Consider the following 18202-nt stretch of genomic DNA (forward strand, 5'->3'; position numbering starts at 1 on the left):
GCTTCTGCCAAGTGATAGATGAATTTGTCTAAAAAAAATTTTAAAAACAATACATAAGAATTTGATTGGACGCACAACTGCACAACAGAAAAAAAAGATATGGGAAGCATTTTATTCTTCCTTTTAAAAGTGAATAAGCCTCTATTAATTTATCTATGCACAATTAAAAGGTTAAGTAACATTTTACATTGTTTTTCCCTCCTTTTAGAACAACTAGCCAGTTGAAAACCTTATATTGCACCACATTCTCATAACTGTAATGTATACCTAGAATCAAGCATTGTCCTTGGCTAGTAATTCTATCTCCCAAGCAGTTTCAAGATCAGCAGTCATGAATGCGTATTAAATTTGAAAAGCAAATAATTGGCATTGCTGCTGAGTGGGGGAAGGGAGGGAGCCTGGTGACACGTTGGAGAGACTACAGAGCACTGATCAACTGAACAAACAGGGCATTAAGACTAATTTTTTTCCTCAATAACACCTCGTTACAATGTGTAAACACTGTGTTTTCAAGGTTGATGCGGACAACAGTTTGTGGTTCCACTAATATTGATAATGATTTAGCAAAGTAACCTTGACATTTGGACATGGCTTCACACAGGACCTGTTGATTATTTTGAAAAGGCTATTTGATCCTCCACTCTGCGGGGGGAGGACAGTAGAGATTCAACACACAGCAGATTGTCTTTTTGTATTCAGGATCGGTGATTACAAGAGCAGTGCAAGATAAAACAGGTACAGGCCTTGTTACATTAGCCATGTAAGAGCGCAGCTGTGCTTTTTTGTTAAAGTAGCAATTGCAACACAACTGGTAAGGCACAAATCCTTAAACCTTATATTAAACCATCTACACTACAGATATCACACATTATTATTAGAGATTATTATTGTTAATAACAATAATAATAAAAATAATGGGGGGGGGGGGTGAGGGTTGTTACATTAAAAGTTAAGTCATTTATGCAAACAATACATTAAATAATATGTTATTTTACCTGTGAAAACCATCTTTCCATTGGCTATATGTATTATTTATTACTATTATACTATTATATAACTATTTTAAGTTATTATAATTAATTACTCTAGTAATAACAATACGTAATTACAATCAGCTCCACATAAGACGCCACTTTGTTAAAATTGTTATTGCAAAGAGCACAATGGATGGAAAAAAACAGATATGTTTCTAAAATGTTTATAATTATTATCATTAACAACAGTAATAATAATAATAATAACAACAATTGTTGTTATTGATATCTATGCCATTATATTTACGCAAATAAATGCTGTTACTTTAAGAGTTACGCCATTTATACAAACATTACACTAAATAATATGTTATTTTAACTGTGGAAAAATATGATACTTTTGGCGGTACTTATAGGTAAACACACTATTTAAGAATTGATAACCGATTAATAACAAAAGTGGCAATATCTGTAAATATTATCAGTCGAATAAATTATTTGTCTTTTTGATGTTATTAGAATTTATTACCAGGGACTTAAAACGGTTCAAGGAACAAAAACGAAAAACGAAAACGAACGAAATTTTTAGCAGAACGTAACCGAAAACCGGAACAAAGGTTCTGATCATTTTTTCATGAAACTAAAGGCCAAAAGGTTTATCACAGTAAGTTTTTGGAACTACAACCATTTCATGTTGCCTGAAAAAAATGAAATGTGCTTTGATCCTGAAGGAAACTGCTGCATCACACATTTCTTTGCCTAATTGTCCATTTTGGATGCCGTATTCTGTGGATGAATACCTTTTTAACAAATATGTAGAATTATTACATATACATGCATGGCTATTTCAGATACAAGTAAAACATTATTAGATATAAAAGTACTTTTCTCAGTTGTTTCCAAGTCTTCACTGAATTATTGTTAGATATGATGCATTAATACAGACTTGATGCTGCCGGGTTTTGACTCAGAAGCAGATCTTTAATTAAAATTTTACTTAACTGTTAATTAACTGTATGCTTGTTACGATTCCTATTGTGATAAATCGTAATTTTTTTGTTTATTTTGAGGCAAGTGGCTTATTTTGAGCTTGTTTTTCCAGACCAGATTTCTTGCTTCTCATGTGAGATCTGGCAACACTGCAATTGGCGTTTCACCCACCCATTATCGCAGAGCACTGACGTTTTAAAAATAATGTTATTAACCGTTCTTATATTTTATTCTAACCAGTAACCATTTGGAAAGGAGGCGGCAGAACTTTTGAGCCGGAACGAAAAATTACAGTTTTTGCTCAGATCGAACCAAAATGAAAACCTTTCATTTTTAGTCCCTGTTTATTACTATAGTAATAACAATATGTAATTACAATCAGCTCCACGTAAGACACTTTTTTTGCCACAACAACAATTGCAAATAGCACAATGGATGGAGACATTTTATATTATAGTTTCTACACTACAGATATGTTATTATTAAAGATTATTATAATTAATAATAATAATAATAATATAATAATAATAATGGTTATTTTTGCCATTATATATATGCAAATAAATGGGGGGGGGGGGTTAAAAGTCATTTATACAAACAATACATTAATGAATACATAATTTTACCAGTGAAAGCCATGTTTCCATTGATGATATTTATCAGTATACCTGCTATTAAAGAAACAATAAGCGATTAAGTACAAAAGCGTGAATATCTGTAAACACTATCAGTCAAATAAATTATCTCTCTCTATCTGAAGTTATTATAATTCATTACCATAGTAATAACAATATGTGTACAAATAAACAGTTGCAAATTTATATATATATTTTAAAGGGGGGGGGGGGCATTAAAAGTTGTGTCGTTTATACAAACAATACAAAAACAATATAAATTAAGTACAAAATTGTGAATATCGGTCAAACCATTTACTGGTTATAAAAATTAATTAGCCTACTATTGTTATAACCATAAACTAACATGCAGCTACACATAATAATTACATATTTAGAGCCTCTAGTAGTTAGCAGCATATTGCTAATGCACTGTAACATAAACACAGTGATGTAAAAGAACAACACATCGTGCTTTCGTACACCAGGGGTTAAATCCCCAGAAAGAACACAATTTTCTTTCAGGCAAACAGATCTCAGCCTATATGTAATGTGCAATGAGGCTGCAGCACTTTGACATAATAACCTTCATAAATGTCACTCGTTCCCTTTAAGGCATCCAAGCTGCTCGCTTGATCAGCGTGCCATTCTTAATCAATACCTATTGATTCCCCGCGCGCACGGCGGAAACGTCTGCATATAATATTAGTTCACATATCGCACATTTAAAATGCCTACCGTAAATATTCCAAAGCATAACCCATATACCATTAACGCTGATCAATAACATTATGCTCTATTTGGCACATTCATGCATACATGTTTCGCTTTATTTATTTACTTGCTTGATCTATGTATCACATGAGTGGTAACACTATTTCAACAATCAGCTGAATGCACACAACGCCACAATGAGGCGCTTAAATCGCTTTTGCCTTTCTCAGTTTCCGCACTATTGTATATCAGATGAAACAAACACTGATGTGACAACTTCACACAATGAAGCATCATTCTCACCATTAGACTCTGTTTTGAATGCATGCGTTAAACGCGAATGTGCAAATGAGCCGAGGCGAAATTAAGAACACTGCATGTCTATTATTAACCGCAATGTAATCTTGTCTACACGCATTAGATCTGAAAAGGGCGATCAGATGTCTTATGGACAGAAAGCGGAGTGGAAGGCAATGCAAAGCCACATACAGTACAGCTCATATTTCATCCATACTTTGAGAAACACATCGCGAAGGGACGGAGCCCTTCATAGAAAGTAGGAAACACAAATCATTTCAAATTACCTCTCCGTGCGTGACATTTCTGCCCTGGGGAGTGTGTTCTGGGAGAAAATAAAGTTTGGAGCTGGATAAAAGTTGCTTGGTTGTCCTTTCCTCCCATAAGAGCTGCACTTCTGCTATGCAGATCGGATCCTCTGGTTTACATCTGACCAAGAAAAAATCACCCAGGGACAAAATTCTCGCTTTGCCTTCATGGTGAAATCTAAACGCCTTGTAAAAAATGTAAGGTCCGTGTAAACCACAAGGTGAGCCTACCCACTGCGGAAACACAAATATAGTGCATTAATTTCATATTCACATTCAGCACACCGAGCTGTTACAAAATGCACAAACACATAGCCTACATATACAACAGGGTCAGAGCAATGCACACCAGCTGGTCGCATAATAAATCGCATTATTAATAAATATGAACAATAAAATATTAACTTTTGTTGTCAAGTTTTCTCCATTGATTCTATATCAAAGCATATAGCCACATATGTGCGCGTAATCAATGAATTGGAGGCTAAAATGAAAGCGAAATGAGGTATAAGGAGTAGATGATATTACCAGGAGTGAGTTAGGCTCCATCTCGTCGCTCTGAATTGATTAAACTCAAACATTCTCTCCAAACTTGTTGGCTTGAATGGATCACCGAAGGTCCTGGAAGGACCAAATATCAGCGCGCTCAGCAACGCGACGACCTTCAATATGAAATCGACACGCTGCGAAATTACCGCACCTAAAATGTCGGCAATTGATGTCTAATATTTTTACAACGTATATTATTTCAATTACGATCATTTCGTTACATTTTTAGCGCAGCGTGTTCGTATTAAATTCGTAAATCGGAATTGAGGTTCGCGTTTATATGGTCCGAAAGTCCTTCGAAAGCATTTTAAAAACTCGCAATGTATATTTCGACTAAAATTGACAATGATTAAGAAAGCACTCGAAATGTATGCATTAAGTGTATATTGCATTATTTTGCGAATATAAAACATGTGGCTATTTTATGATAATATGTAACAAGAGGAATGTATGTGTCGATCAGGACCTATGGAGAGGAGGTTTGTGTGTGTGTATAAGGAAACATTTCCTGCAGAGATTCTTCCTCTTATTTCAAGAACGCATTTAATGTGAAACAGTCATTTCATGTAATATTCATAACACCAATACTGCAACGTATTAACATTAACATGTGGGTAGATTGTGTTAACGAGTCCGGACATGGCGAAATATAATAAGGAATTGTAACAATAGGTCCCGAAGCGCCTTTTATTATCGCAAACGCTGTTGAAATGTATCACGCGCGTCAAATGGAAACATTGAAACGTCTTTTGAACTCTTGCCATCATGGCCATTATGATGTTAATGCGATCCTTAGTATTAATCGTGTTTAAATGCAATATTACAACCTCTTCGTGTACTACAGACTTATAAATGACTGTGTAAGAGGTGCGTTTTGTATAAGCTGTTTGAAATTGAGTCTTACAAAGCGACCAGAATCTTGATGGAGCTCATATTTGTGCTAATGTGAATATGTAGATGAAAATACAGCGGCATTTATTGTTTTGTTTTTTGTTTTATCGGGAACTGAAGTCGCGATGTAGGTTTTAAGTTAGAATATAACACATTTAAGTCGGATACGTACTAAATCTGAGAACAGATAAATATTTGTAAACATTTATGGATCCCGCATATTTAAAGCCATATAGCCTTGATATGCAAATGAGGTTTTGTACTTGTAATTATTTTCTTTATTTGGGAATGTATAAAAAGTTATAGCATATGGCCTAAATTACTGGATGTAACATTTACGTCAGCTATTTTTTTGTCTTATGCAATGTTTTATCTCCAGTCACGAGGTGCAGCTGATGATTATGGATATGATCGTATTCATGCTTCATATAACAGCTTAACCAAAATAAGCCGACCAGACTTAAATGTCATTTAGTAAATGTGAATCATAAGACGATTTTTGGCTTTGGGGGCGGGGCTATTCGTCAAATGAAATTGATGGAAAAGAATTGGGGGGAGATACATTTTGGTGGCATGAATTTATGAAAACAATTATTGATCAAACAAAAATGATTTGTTTCTCATTTTTATGAAAGGATAAAAATTCCTCCAAAATTAGATTGAAATACATTAAGAACAACTCTGAAACAACTGAAACAATATAATATGTAACATATCAGAATTTCATGTAAATTCCATACGTTTATATATGAATATTCTTACACGAATATATGTGAAGTTCCAGGCATCTGTTAGCATGAATAATATTTGCTCAATCATTGGGTTATTTATTAATAAATATTATTATAAACTGTTAGCAGTGACCTAAATCTTGTAAATCTGTAAAACAGAATAAGATAAAAAAAAAAATCGTGACCTGTTTATATTAATTTGAGAAGCTATCAGTAGCAATAATATAATTTTTAACCCTTGTGCGTCAATAAAAAAAGTTACTCAGAGGTCCTTAGAGGACAAAAATATCTGCAACCAAAAAATGCAGATAATCCATAATAATATTATATATTAATATTATTTTCCACTTTCAATTAGTTTTTGTAGTTTTTTCAGGACTTTCAGTCCTGATCATAACTACCAAATATTCATTAATTTTCAGGATTTTAACCCTTTAAATGCCCGTTTCTTTATATAATGCCACTGTTGTTTTTTATGAAAAAAAAAATAAATAAATAAATGAATTATTTTCATTATTTTTAATAATGCTAAGGGGAATTTTTTATTGTATTTCTTTTTTGGGGGGGGGGGATTATCACAGTCTGGGATATGTTAATGATTAGCAACAACATTGATTTTGATGCATTATTTATTTATTTTTTTTACAGTGTCAGATTTAAAAAAACAAAAAAAAAAAAAACACACACACTCAGGAACTTAGAGGACAAAAATGTCCACGTCAAAAAACTGCCGTAAAAATATTATATATTAATATTATTTTCCACTTTTACTGACTGCAGTTTTTTAACCAACATCAGTCCTGATCATAACTACCAAATATTCCTTCATTTTCAGGATTTTAACCCTTTAAATTCCAGTTTGTTTATATAATGCCACTGTTGTTTTTTACACATACATACACACACAATTTCTCAATACACACATACAAAACACACAGACATCCATACCAACACACCCACACAATTTTAGCTGCATCATTTATTCAATTGGCCTGTAGTGCTCTATAATACAGCAAACAGAAAATAGGAAAAAAGCATGTATTTGCTCCATAGGCTAAACATGAGAAAAATGGCATCATCTGGTGGAAAATATAAAAAATTTAAATTTTGAAGCCAGGGCTCCGGAATGAAAGCATAATATCATAGAATTCATGATTTTATGCTTTAATGGCACTGGGATCAAATATTGCAGTTTTAATGAGGTTCAATGTGGACATTTTTGTCCTTAAGGTCCTGAGTGTAACTATTTTGTGTACGCAGTGTATTATAGATGTATTATAGGAACTGAGGTTGAAATATAAAAATTCCGCCAAAAATACACACCTTTGGCAAAATGTATGTAGTTGGCATTAATAGCCAAAATGATCGAAAAAACAAAAATGAAAAAGACAAAAATGTCCAGAAGGTCGCACAAGGATTAACATCATCAGTAGGATGTAGATTCAAATGTGAATATATGTAAATCAAAATAAACTTTTTACCTGTTGATCATTAATATTATATAGTGATATGTTAATATAATTACCTGAAATATTTTATAGTGCGATAACATTGACTCATTGAGGTTTATTAAAGTTATTATAAAGTGTTAGCAGAGGCCAAAATCTTGTAAATTAGATTTAACAAGATATTGGTCATCAGCCAATATGAATGAATGTTACATTTATATAGCACTTTTCTGACACTGCTCTCAGAGTGCTTTACACAGTGAACAGGGGACTCTCCTCAACCACCACCAGTGTGCAGCATCCACCTGGATGATATAAGTCATTCTACACTTATGTCTGAGAGAGGATAAGAAATAACTACTTTATAACACTTTATAATACCTTTCATAAGCAATTAATAGCAATGAGTACATTAAAATGTGAATAAATAATAATAATAAAAAAATATTAATTATTTTACATTTTATAAAGTGATATATTAATGTATGACTTGGAATATTAAATAGTGTTATGAAATTTGCTAATTTTTCATTTACATTATTATTACGTTTTACAATTAGCCTAATTCTTTCAGATTAGAATGAACAAGAAATTGGTCATCTGCCAATATACTGTAAATCATCGTACTCTGCAGGTTTTATTGTAGTACAGTGTGATAGTATGTGACTGTCCTTGTGATTGGAGGAGGAGGGTGCTGTAGTTGCCATGTCAGCCTATGATCAAACTTCTTTATTTGAGACATTGAGCGGTAAAAGCAAGTGCATTCAAGCACACTATCAATCATCCTACTGCACTGTGACACACTTTGACATGAGAGGTGAAGACTGCCTCTGGACAAACACAAATTCCAATCAGATAAAATCAACAGGATAAGGGTTGAGGAAGGCATTATAACAGACAACAACATGGCCAATACAGACTTCAAAATTCAATAATAGTTTGCCCAAAATTGAAAATTGTGTCGTCATTTAATCAGTCTGAATGTTAGCATGAGTCACCATTGACTTTCAATGCATCTTTTTCCCCCCATGAAATGAAAGAAAAGTAAAAACGTTTTAATCAAGTTCCTTTTAAGCTCAAAGATATTATCTTATGTTGTCTGTTATGTGCCCATTTGTTATTTTGGTCCAGGCTCTGCTTTTCTTGGCTGTTAACCATCTTGTATAGTGATTTCACCATACTTATAAGTAGCTCTAAAATATTGTTCACCTTCCTGATTGCTCTGCCAGTCAGTTGTGTAATAAACGATGATGATGAATATGTTAAAAATTATTTGCCTCAAAGATTGTGCGTTTCAGTATCTGCTTTGCGGCATAGATTTATTGTGCTTGCTGACAGTATGAGTATAGCAGATTGATAGCCTAATCTTTCTCTTAGAGCTGCAAGGAACATTTGCAGTTTGAAAGCTTGTGGAAAAATGTAATTCTCTCTCTCTCTCTCTCTCTCTCTCTCTCTCTCTCTCTCTCTCTCTCTCTCTCTCTCGCTCTCTCTCTCTCTCTCGCACCATGAGATTCAATGTGCTGCTTTGCCTGTCAATAGATTTTTGCATGACTATGTGCTCTTCACCACTTCATTAATCTCCATATTTGTTTTCAGAACAATGCAACACAATGTACATTATTTTTAATCCATCCAAAGTCCATTTAAATACAACTGACAAGTTAGACGCCATGCCATTCATTCACTCCAAATGCACTAGTGTTCTTCTATACTAAATTGTCTGTAATTATACATTATCCTCTTTGGTTTCAGAACCTGTTTTGAATTAGAAGTAGAGTAATTTCCGAGGATCGCTCCGAGGCATTGAAATGCTGTTCACCTCACTCCAATTTGCAGGGCGGGTAGCAAACATGACGTAGGCACTTTTTTCCCCCTCTCTCTCCATTTAGAGATAACATTTCAATTAATGACAAATTTCTACAAGCTCCACACTGCTGCATGTGGAAGGAATTACACACTGCACTCCCTTCAAGCAGGGCAGAGATGAGCCTATCTCTCAACATGCATAGATAGGGGGTAAGACTGAACATTTGTTACATATTTAGAGTTTTGTACAGTACAGGATGATAATGCATTATTATGTTATTGAAGAAAATTAATTGAAACATTTGCTGGTAACATTATACATCTATGTTCCCTTTGTTAAGTGTTTATAAAGGGGTTCGTCAATGACTAAAAATCATTTACAAATGCATTATAAATCATTAATATGCGGTTATAACAACATGAAATCTTTCAAGACATTCATGCAATAGCTGCCAAATAATGAGCATTTTAACTAGTATTTCATTCACTTATTCATACTTATATAAATCAAAAACATAAAATTCATGATTTAAAATAGATTATTACAGTGAGATTGAAATGAGGCCTCTAGATCATGTCAATTTGCTATAGTCAGCTTTGTATTTATATTAATTCCTGTAATGTTTTGACTCACTTGTGTTGTCACTTTTCTTCTCACATTGATGTCAAAAGAACGGTGCTACTCTGAGTATTGCCATAACTTACCTAGTCCTAGTTACCTAAAGTCCTCTACAAAAACACTTTTCAGGTCTTCACACCACATATCATAAATATGCTGATTTGTGTACATAAGCTCCTCATGTTGGCAACTCCTTTATAAATGCTTCATATGTGTCCACTTTACATTAAAGTACATTGTCATAGGTAACTAATGTTAAATAAATGTTATTAAAGGATTAATTCACCCAAAAATGAAAATTCAGTCATTGTTTACTCACCCCTGTGTTGTTATAACCCCATATGACTTTCTTTATTTTTCTTAACACAAAGGGAGAAATTGTGAATAACTGTTGTTCTCAGTGATGTCATACAATGGCAGTTTATGGTGACCACATCTTCAAGCTTCAAAAGGACACAAAAGTATAATTCAGAAGTCTAATATAATATTCCAAGAGACTCATGATTGTTATGAAAGCATCCGATAAGGTTTGTTGCAAAACAAACCGAAATCTATTGTATTAATTAGTAAAAATGTGCGCATTCATGAGTCTGCACGCGAGCTTTAGAGCTCTTTGCATGACAGCAACAGTAGTTACGCAGTACGCACGAGATGGGGCGCTCAAGCGAAAATTCATTTTGTTTGGCTTCAACAGGACCACCAGCGATATTAACAACAGAAAATACAACACAGCAGCACACAAACCAGAGAACAGACCTTACAAATATGTCTGAAGACTTTATAGTGGAAGAATAGATGCATTTAAAAATTCATATTTTATCTATAAAATATCCAGAGTCACAACAAAATAAACAAAAGAGACATCATTAAAGACTACACGTACATGCACAAGCTGGCTAAGTCGTATGACATTGCACAAGTTCGTTCGTATGAATTCTAGACGAATTCTAGATGTGAAAATACCCGCTTGTGTATTGCGGAGGTAAGCAAAAGTTTCGCGTTTAAGACATTATGTACATGCTTATTAATTTTATGCCCTAACCCAAACCCCATATCTAAACCTAACCATAGAGTTGAGTCTGTAAGGATGATTTAAAGCGTAAAGAGTATGTTTTGTATGACTGAAGAAAGTAAGTGTCACGTTTTAGAAGGAGACGAGGGAGAGTCACCTGATTGGCTGTTGCAAAAGTCGAATTTCATACGATTAAGCCAACTCGTAGCCAACTCATACAAATCTGGGGTGCATTTCCCAAAAGCATTGTTAGCCACCTATGGTTGCAAGTTCCATCGTTACCAACATAGTTCAACGATTTGGTGTTTCCCGAAATCGTAGTTCCAATGAACATTCGCAAACTGCATCGCAAAGTTGTGTTGTTGGAACTACAGCTTTCCACCTGTGGTTTGAAGCATAGTTCCTTGTTTGTTTGCTGTGTGAACATCTTTTATTCCATATATATCTTTCATTCCATCAAGACTTTGACCACATTTACATGCACTTAAGGAAACTGCTTATCCTGGTGTTTTGCAGAAAGCACCGTTCTGAAACATCACGTAGATGCAAATGCAGTCGTGTAAGGATTTAAAGGCTGACACACGTCTTCAGCAGCTTTTGCGCATTAAACAGCTTTCTGAAGTACGTGTAAATGAGCAATTATAATTTGACATCCTCAGAAGTTATTACTCCACCCCCTGCTTAACGTCATTAACGACAGCTATAAATATCATTGAACCAGTGTGGTTCGAACGATGGATGTGCAACATAGTTACTACGGTTTCGGGAAACAGTCGTCACTAGCTAGTTCATTTCTCCAATGATGCATCATACTATGGTGGTTAAGCAGTGAGTTATGTAGTTGTATGGGAAACACACCCCTGTACGATTTCTCCATGAGAGTGTTATCTAAACTTTAAACTTAAATTTAACCGATAGTGTCATAAAAAGCAAATGTGACATGGAAAATCCAATTGCTGTAGCAACCATGTCATTATGTGAATCTTCTATGAAAAAGAGCAACCAGGATATTTTTCAAAACAATTTCTATGTTGTTCCACAGAAGAAAGAAAGTTATACAGGTTTGGAATGACAAGAAGGTAAGTAAATGCTGATTTTTATTTTTCTGTGAACTATTCCTATCAGTAGATCTGCAATGTTTGAGCCCTGAAACTCTTAATTAATTTCAGATGATACATCACATCATGGGCATTTGATGGATGGTGTATTGTGCTAGATGGAAGTGCTGCATTCTACAATAAAGATGGAAAACACATGCTCCTTTTACACTGCGTCTTTTGTCAGGCAACCGCAACGATATCTCCCAGAGGATATCACAAACAGTGATTGCGTATGCACTCAAAAATAATTTGATTTGCGCGTTTCATAGAAACCATCGCTTGTGACTAATGCTTGAAAAGAACACCTTTGTTGAAGAGCAAATGTGTGAACCCAACTGGCAAATCCAAACATACATAAGTACAGCATAAAAACTGCTGTTAATGGTGCAATACTGTGAAAACTAATAGTCATCAGCTCAGCTTGACAAAGGGCTATCATTAACACAAGAATGAATGGCTTTAATTTGCAGAACAACAAGGGGGATTCTCAGAAAAGCTCTGTGGCCTTCTCATTTTCAGATGTTTATGTCTATTATTTTAATTGTGTCATTGCCAAATCCTTTACCACTTTCTGATTATGTCTTTTGTATTGCAGAGATCAGTCTGTGTATGTTGTGGTCTAGAGAGGATTTCACCATGGCAACAAATTAAAACAGTTACTATATGAGTCATTTAACTTGGGAAACTGGGGATTGTGAAAGAGTAGTGTACAATTGCTAGGCCAAAGGCAACTACATTGGTGAAAAGACAACATATTTTGCATAGGATAGATATGCTCTTGAGGTTTGCACCTTTCTGGTTTTGCTTGGGAAGATTAAAATGCACTATTGTTTAATAGCACAAATATTAGACAGGGGTAATTCTTTGGAAACAGCACTAAAGAAGCATACCAATAAGTTAAAAAAACATTAAAGGAGGGAGTTCACACAAACATGTTTGTCGTCATTTAGTCGAGTTCCAAACCAGTATGATTTTTTTTTAAAATGGAACAAAAAAAGGAGATGTGTAGAACAATGTTCATGCTGCTCCTTTCCATACAATAAATACAAAAAAAAAGGTAAAATTAAAAATTTTTGAAAAAAGCACCACAAAATTCCATACAGTGCGACTCATGCATTATATTCCACGTCATTTTATCACAAGCCTGTTTGATGTGTAACCATATGCAGGATATTATTTATTGATTTTCATGAGTTAAGCTGCAAATCCTCAATATTAACAATGGAATTACTACTAGTGAAAATGCCATTTTTTGTACAGTATAATTAATAATGTTTGCACTAGTAAAAACTAGGGCTGTTGATTTAACGCGTTAATTCGGTGCGAAATGTATGCAATTAATCATGTCCCCAGACTGTAATAAGGAATATTCCTTATATCTGAGCTGTTCAAGCATGGAGTACCACCTGTTTTCTCCAGGGGGCATTAAGCGAAACTCGCTGTACAGGCAACGTGCAGCTTGTACAGAGAACAAACCACACTTACAGAGAGCAGATAACACAAGATGAGAACACGTTCTTGCATACAAACAAAGCTCGATGGAGCTTAAATCCGAACGCAGGGATCTGAAGACGTGTTTCTCAAACTTTGTTTAACTTGACACAGCAACCTAAAAACGGTACGTTTAAGATGTGACGCATCAGAGACGGTCCAAAAGCATTTGTCTGACGCAGGTGTACATTGACATGTCCTTAAACATGCCCTTATAATAAATCTCAGACTGATTGACGAATTCAGTTGCAAAATGAATTGCTGTGAACTGTAGGCCATTGATAGGCTTATGTTCAATAATATGGAAATAAACAATATATTGCATTCTAAAGCCACATTTTTGTATCATCCTTTTTAATGCTTTACTTGTGTGCCAAAATAATGTAATGCATTTTAATTATCTGTATTATAATTTTTTTATTATTATATATATATATATATATATATATATATATATATATATATATATAATTTATAATTTAAATATAACTATTAATAATTATTTAATGATTATATATTGAATTATTGTTATTTGAAGGGCTTTCTAAGCAAACATTTCTGTTAATTATTAATTTGATTAATTAATCGGCATACCATGTAATTAATTCGATTAAAATTTTTGACAGCCCTAGTAAAAACAGTAATAATTGATAAAAAAAAATTACGTCATTACTTGTGGAAACACCCATTCTTAACATCAAAAATGGAATTTCAATTAGTAAAATACGTAATTTTTGATATCTGTAACTGCATTTTCACTAGTAGAATTTCACAATGATCTGCCTTTCACTCCTGTTTAAAATGTAATTGCAGATATGTATAGTTAATTTCATACTACCTACTAGTAAAAATAAGCATTTTTGATATCAATAATTAAATTACAACTAGTAAAAATGCTCATTTTTTATATCTGGAATTTTATTTTCCCCAGTGGCAATGTTAATTGCAGATATCTGAAAATGGATTTCAGATATCAATAAATTGAAAGCTATTAAAAATATCTTAAAATACTTTTTTTTAATAGTTATTATCACATTATAGATATCTGAAATGAACATTTAGTAAACATGTAAACATAGTAATTCCATTGCTGATATCAAGAATTACCATATTAACTAGTAAAAATTGAATTGTAGAAATTAATAATTCATATCCTGCACATGAAATGCACACAAATTAAATGTCGAAAGGGCCTGTGATAGTCATTTGAAGCCGATACGATATCATTGTGTGTAGAACAAACCCAGATTTTTGCTGTTATTCATAGAAAATCTTTCCCTTCACCTTAGCTCTCAAATCTATATCACACTTGCGTTCAATTCAAAACATTCAAAGTTGTTGCATCATGATTAGACGTAAGACACTTAAAAACCAATGTTGTTTGGCACCATTGGTGTCAAAATGTGGCATTATGTATCTTTTAAAAAACATATTTAAATGTGGAAAATCAAATGAGATTTTAAAGATATAGTGAAAGGGAAGATTTTCAGTTAATCATGACTTAAATTTCAGTCTATTTCTCACACAAAGCAATCGAATGGCTTCAGAAGAGCCTTACTGACCATTTAAACCACACTTTTCTGGTACTAAATATTCTGCTAAATAACTTTTTTGTCTTCCATCACAGTCATGATGGCAGAGTTTGTATTTTTTAATGGACTGTTTCATAAAACCAACTCAGCAAAGTACTAATAGTTCCAGTAGATCAGTGCCCCCTGTGATCACCTTGGCTCACTGCATGAGTCAAACTAATCTGTTTGCTGGCCAGCATCAATTTGAGCCTTGGGGAATATGACACGGGGCTGATAATATTAGATCAATATTCATGTCTGTTCCTCCGGCAGCATTTGCTTTCTATCATCCAGGCACATAATGGATTTTACTGTGTTACTGCATAAAGGCACCAGGCTTTGAAAGGGAACTAATTGAGGACGTTGTTTTATTTTTTAAGATATGGCTGTGAATGATTGAACGTTATCCTGTTCTTGAATACCATACAGTTCAAATAATACTGGGGCTTCTGCATTATTAACATGCCTGCATATAATAATGCAACTCATTACAATGGAGTTTGTGTACTTTAAGGAGCAATATTAAAAATGCATTATTCAGCCTGTTATACAACATATTTCATCTGTCAAATGGCAAAAAGCTGCTTTGCAAAGGATGAACCTTAACATTGTCACATCCAAAATGGATGAAACAAAATGTGGCAGCCTTGAGAAGGCAGAGAAACTAGCTGGGACTTATAAAGGTGGTGTAAAATTTCACATTCAATTACAGTATACTGTCCTCACCTATTGTGTTTCATGCCAGTCTCTCCTAACCTGTTTGAGGTGCTTCTAATACCAGTTTGGATAAAGGCAAATATTTCTCATTATCATCTCTGAGTTTTGACATGAAAAAACACCCACTTACATACAAAGTCAATGATTTCACAACATGCATGAAAAGGCTTCAAACTGCTCTCCCGAGTCTCTGCCGACAGCTATTTTAGGACTGATCGTTATGCTGATCACAAGACTACACAACACAACATATGCACTAACTACATTTTTATTAAGCATTACATGGATATATTTGTAGGTTTGCTAACACTTTATATTAATGTTCCATTTGTCAAGGGTTTATAAAGAGGTTAATTAATGACTAATAATTCACATAAAAATTAATTATAAATCATTCATATGTGGTTATAACAACATGCAAAAAAAAAAAAAAAAAAAAAAAAATAAGCTCTTTGGCTGAACTTGATTCAATCGTGGACAGTGGTTCCACATGTTTGAAATTGGTCTTAACTTAAAATTACTATGGAATCTCAACATAAATACTTTGTAGAAGAAGAAAGAACCTAGATGAATTGGGTGAACCCAAAAAAATTAGACATGTCATTGTAACTCAAATAAATCTTTTATGTTTCTTTATGTACTAACTAGTGAAAGTGAATGTTAGTATGCTAAATACATGTTGATTGGAAGCACTATAGAATGAAGTTTAGTAACTATGCTATGGTTAACATGGCATTTGCTCAATATAGCAAGCAATCAATTTCGTGTGCGACATCTAACTGATCTGCCTGTCCTCACCGTTAGCTCAAGCTCCTCTCTTCCTCATAATGGTAACCCTCAAAACTCCAACATAACAGAAACTCTGCTAAATCTCAACATAACAAAACATTAAACACTAACAAGTATTTCCCTTTATATTCATCTTTCACAAAAACACATAAAATAACACTTAATTAAGAAGATGCCAGTTCGAGAGAGAAAGAGACGCACGTGGCCACGCTGCATGTTTGCTTAATTTGGTTTTAAGCTGAGTTTGACATTAAAACATTACATTTACTGTTCAGCTGGTTCCCGCCTCCTCCTTGCCCATCCTTATACGGATACAGTGGTGCCGAAACCTGGGAGGGAGGAGGGACATGCTGTCATGGAGTCCTCGCCGCTGCCATCCGCCAGGGGAGAAGCTGCGGCCGTCTGCCTGGGGACGGAGGGGTCCATTCGCCAGAGGCTGGAGGACTCGCTGCCATCCGCCAGGGGAGGAGCGAGCTGGTGTCCGCCAGAGGGCGGAGGAGCGGTTGAGGACCGGGCGACGGTGCTTCCGGGAGCTGGCGAGCAAGTTCTTCTCTCTCTCCTCTCTCTCTCACTCTGTGCGTCTCCACTCGCCCTTTCCCTCTCCCCACACCTCCCCTCATCTCTCCCCCAGGTTCGCAGGACCACCGGCTGACAGAATAGGCAGCGTCTCCCCTCCAGAGATGGGGTGTTAGTCAGGCCCCGGCCTGAATCTGGGGGGGGGGTGTGACAAGGATGAGGGTGTGGCCGGGCTGTTATGGAGCACGGCCGGTGCTGAATCAGCTGATCAGCAGGAGAGTGAGATAAAGGGCAGCCGGAGACATCAGTTCGAGAGAGAGAGAGAGAGAGAGAGAGACGCGCGTGGTCGCGCTGCAAGTTTGCTTATGTTGGTTTTAAGTTGAGTTTGACATTAAAACTTTATGTTTACTGTTCAGCTGTTTCCCACCTCCTCCTTGCCCATCCTTACACTGTTACACCCTCCTTTTAATCTCACTATAATAATCTATTTTTGCTGCATTGCCCTTTTTATTAATGTTGTTATGCAACTGCATATTATTATTATATTATGATTTATAATGCATTTGTAAATGACTTTGTAGTCATTAATGAACCCCTTTATAAATCCTTACTACATCTAAAACTACTTTAAACAGCATTTAGCTAATTTTGTAATAATTATCATGCATGCAGCTTTAATGGCCCTAACTGAGAGATCACTGGTACTCATAAACATTCATTTATCACTGCAAGACTATTTAAAATGACCTAGTGAAAGCAAAAAGGTGATTAACAACGTACATGTTATGCGTCACCTACCCATACTAAACATTATGTACAATAACTGTCTGACCCTACAACATATCACAACATACAGTATGCATGGTTTAACATGTTTACTAAATGCAATCATACTATTACTAATGTATTACAAGGCACTATGGCTTTGCCGCAGCTCTCATAAAGCAACAGAATCATGCTGCAATGAACATTTTATAGGTTTCAGATTCATTGACTAGAACATAAAGTGTTAAGTGTACAACCATAGCCTTTAGATACTGTAAATGTATCACATCTATTGGATAT

At 34.7% G+C, this 18202-nt stretch overlaps 1 protein-coding gene across 1 annotated transcript in view; it reads right to left on the minus strand.

Annotated features, from left to right (window-relative positions):
• Window positions 1-4490, minus strand: part of LOC127423363 (AT-rich interactive domain-containing protein 5B-like) — a 177402-nt gene extending 172912 nt beyond the window's left edge. The window contains exons 1-2 of the mRNA XM_051667609.1: window positions 4426-4490; window positions 3877-4131 (exon numbers count right to left, since the gene is read on the minus strand). Of these exons, the coding sequence (XP_051523569.1) occupies window positions 3877-4131; window positions 4426-4446 (276 nt within the window). The 5' untranslated portion in view covers window positions 4447-4490. The remainder of the gene's footprint in view (window positions 1-3876; window positions 4132-4425) is intronic.
• Window positions 4491-18202: the final 13712 nt, after the last annotated feature.

This window comes from Myxocyprinus asiaticus, chromosome 32, assembly GCF_019703515.2.
Source record: "Myxocyprinus asiaticus isolate MX2 ecotype Aquarium Trade chromosome 32, UBuf_Myxa_2, whole genome shotgun sequence".
In the NCBI taxonomy this organism is placed as follows: Eukaryota; Metazoa; Chordata; class Actinopteri; order Cypriniformes; family Catostomidae; genus Myxocyprinus; species Myxocyprinus asiaticus.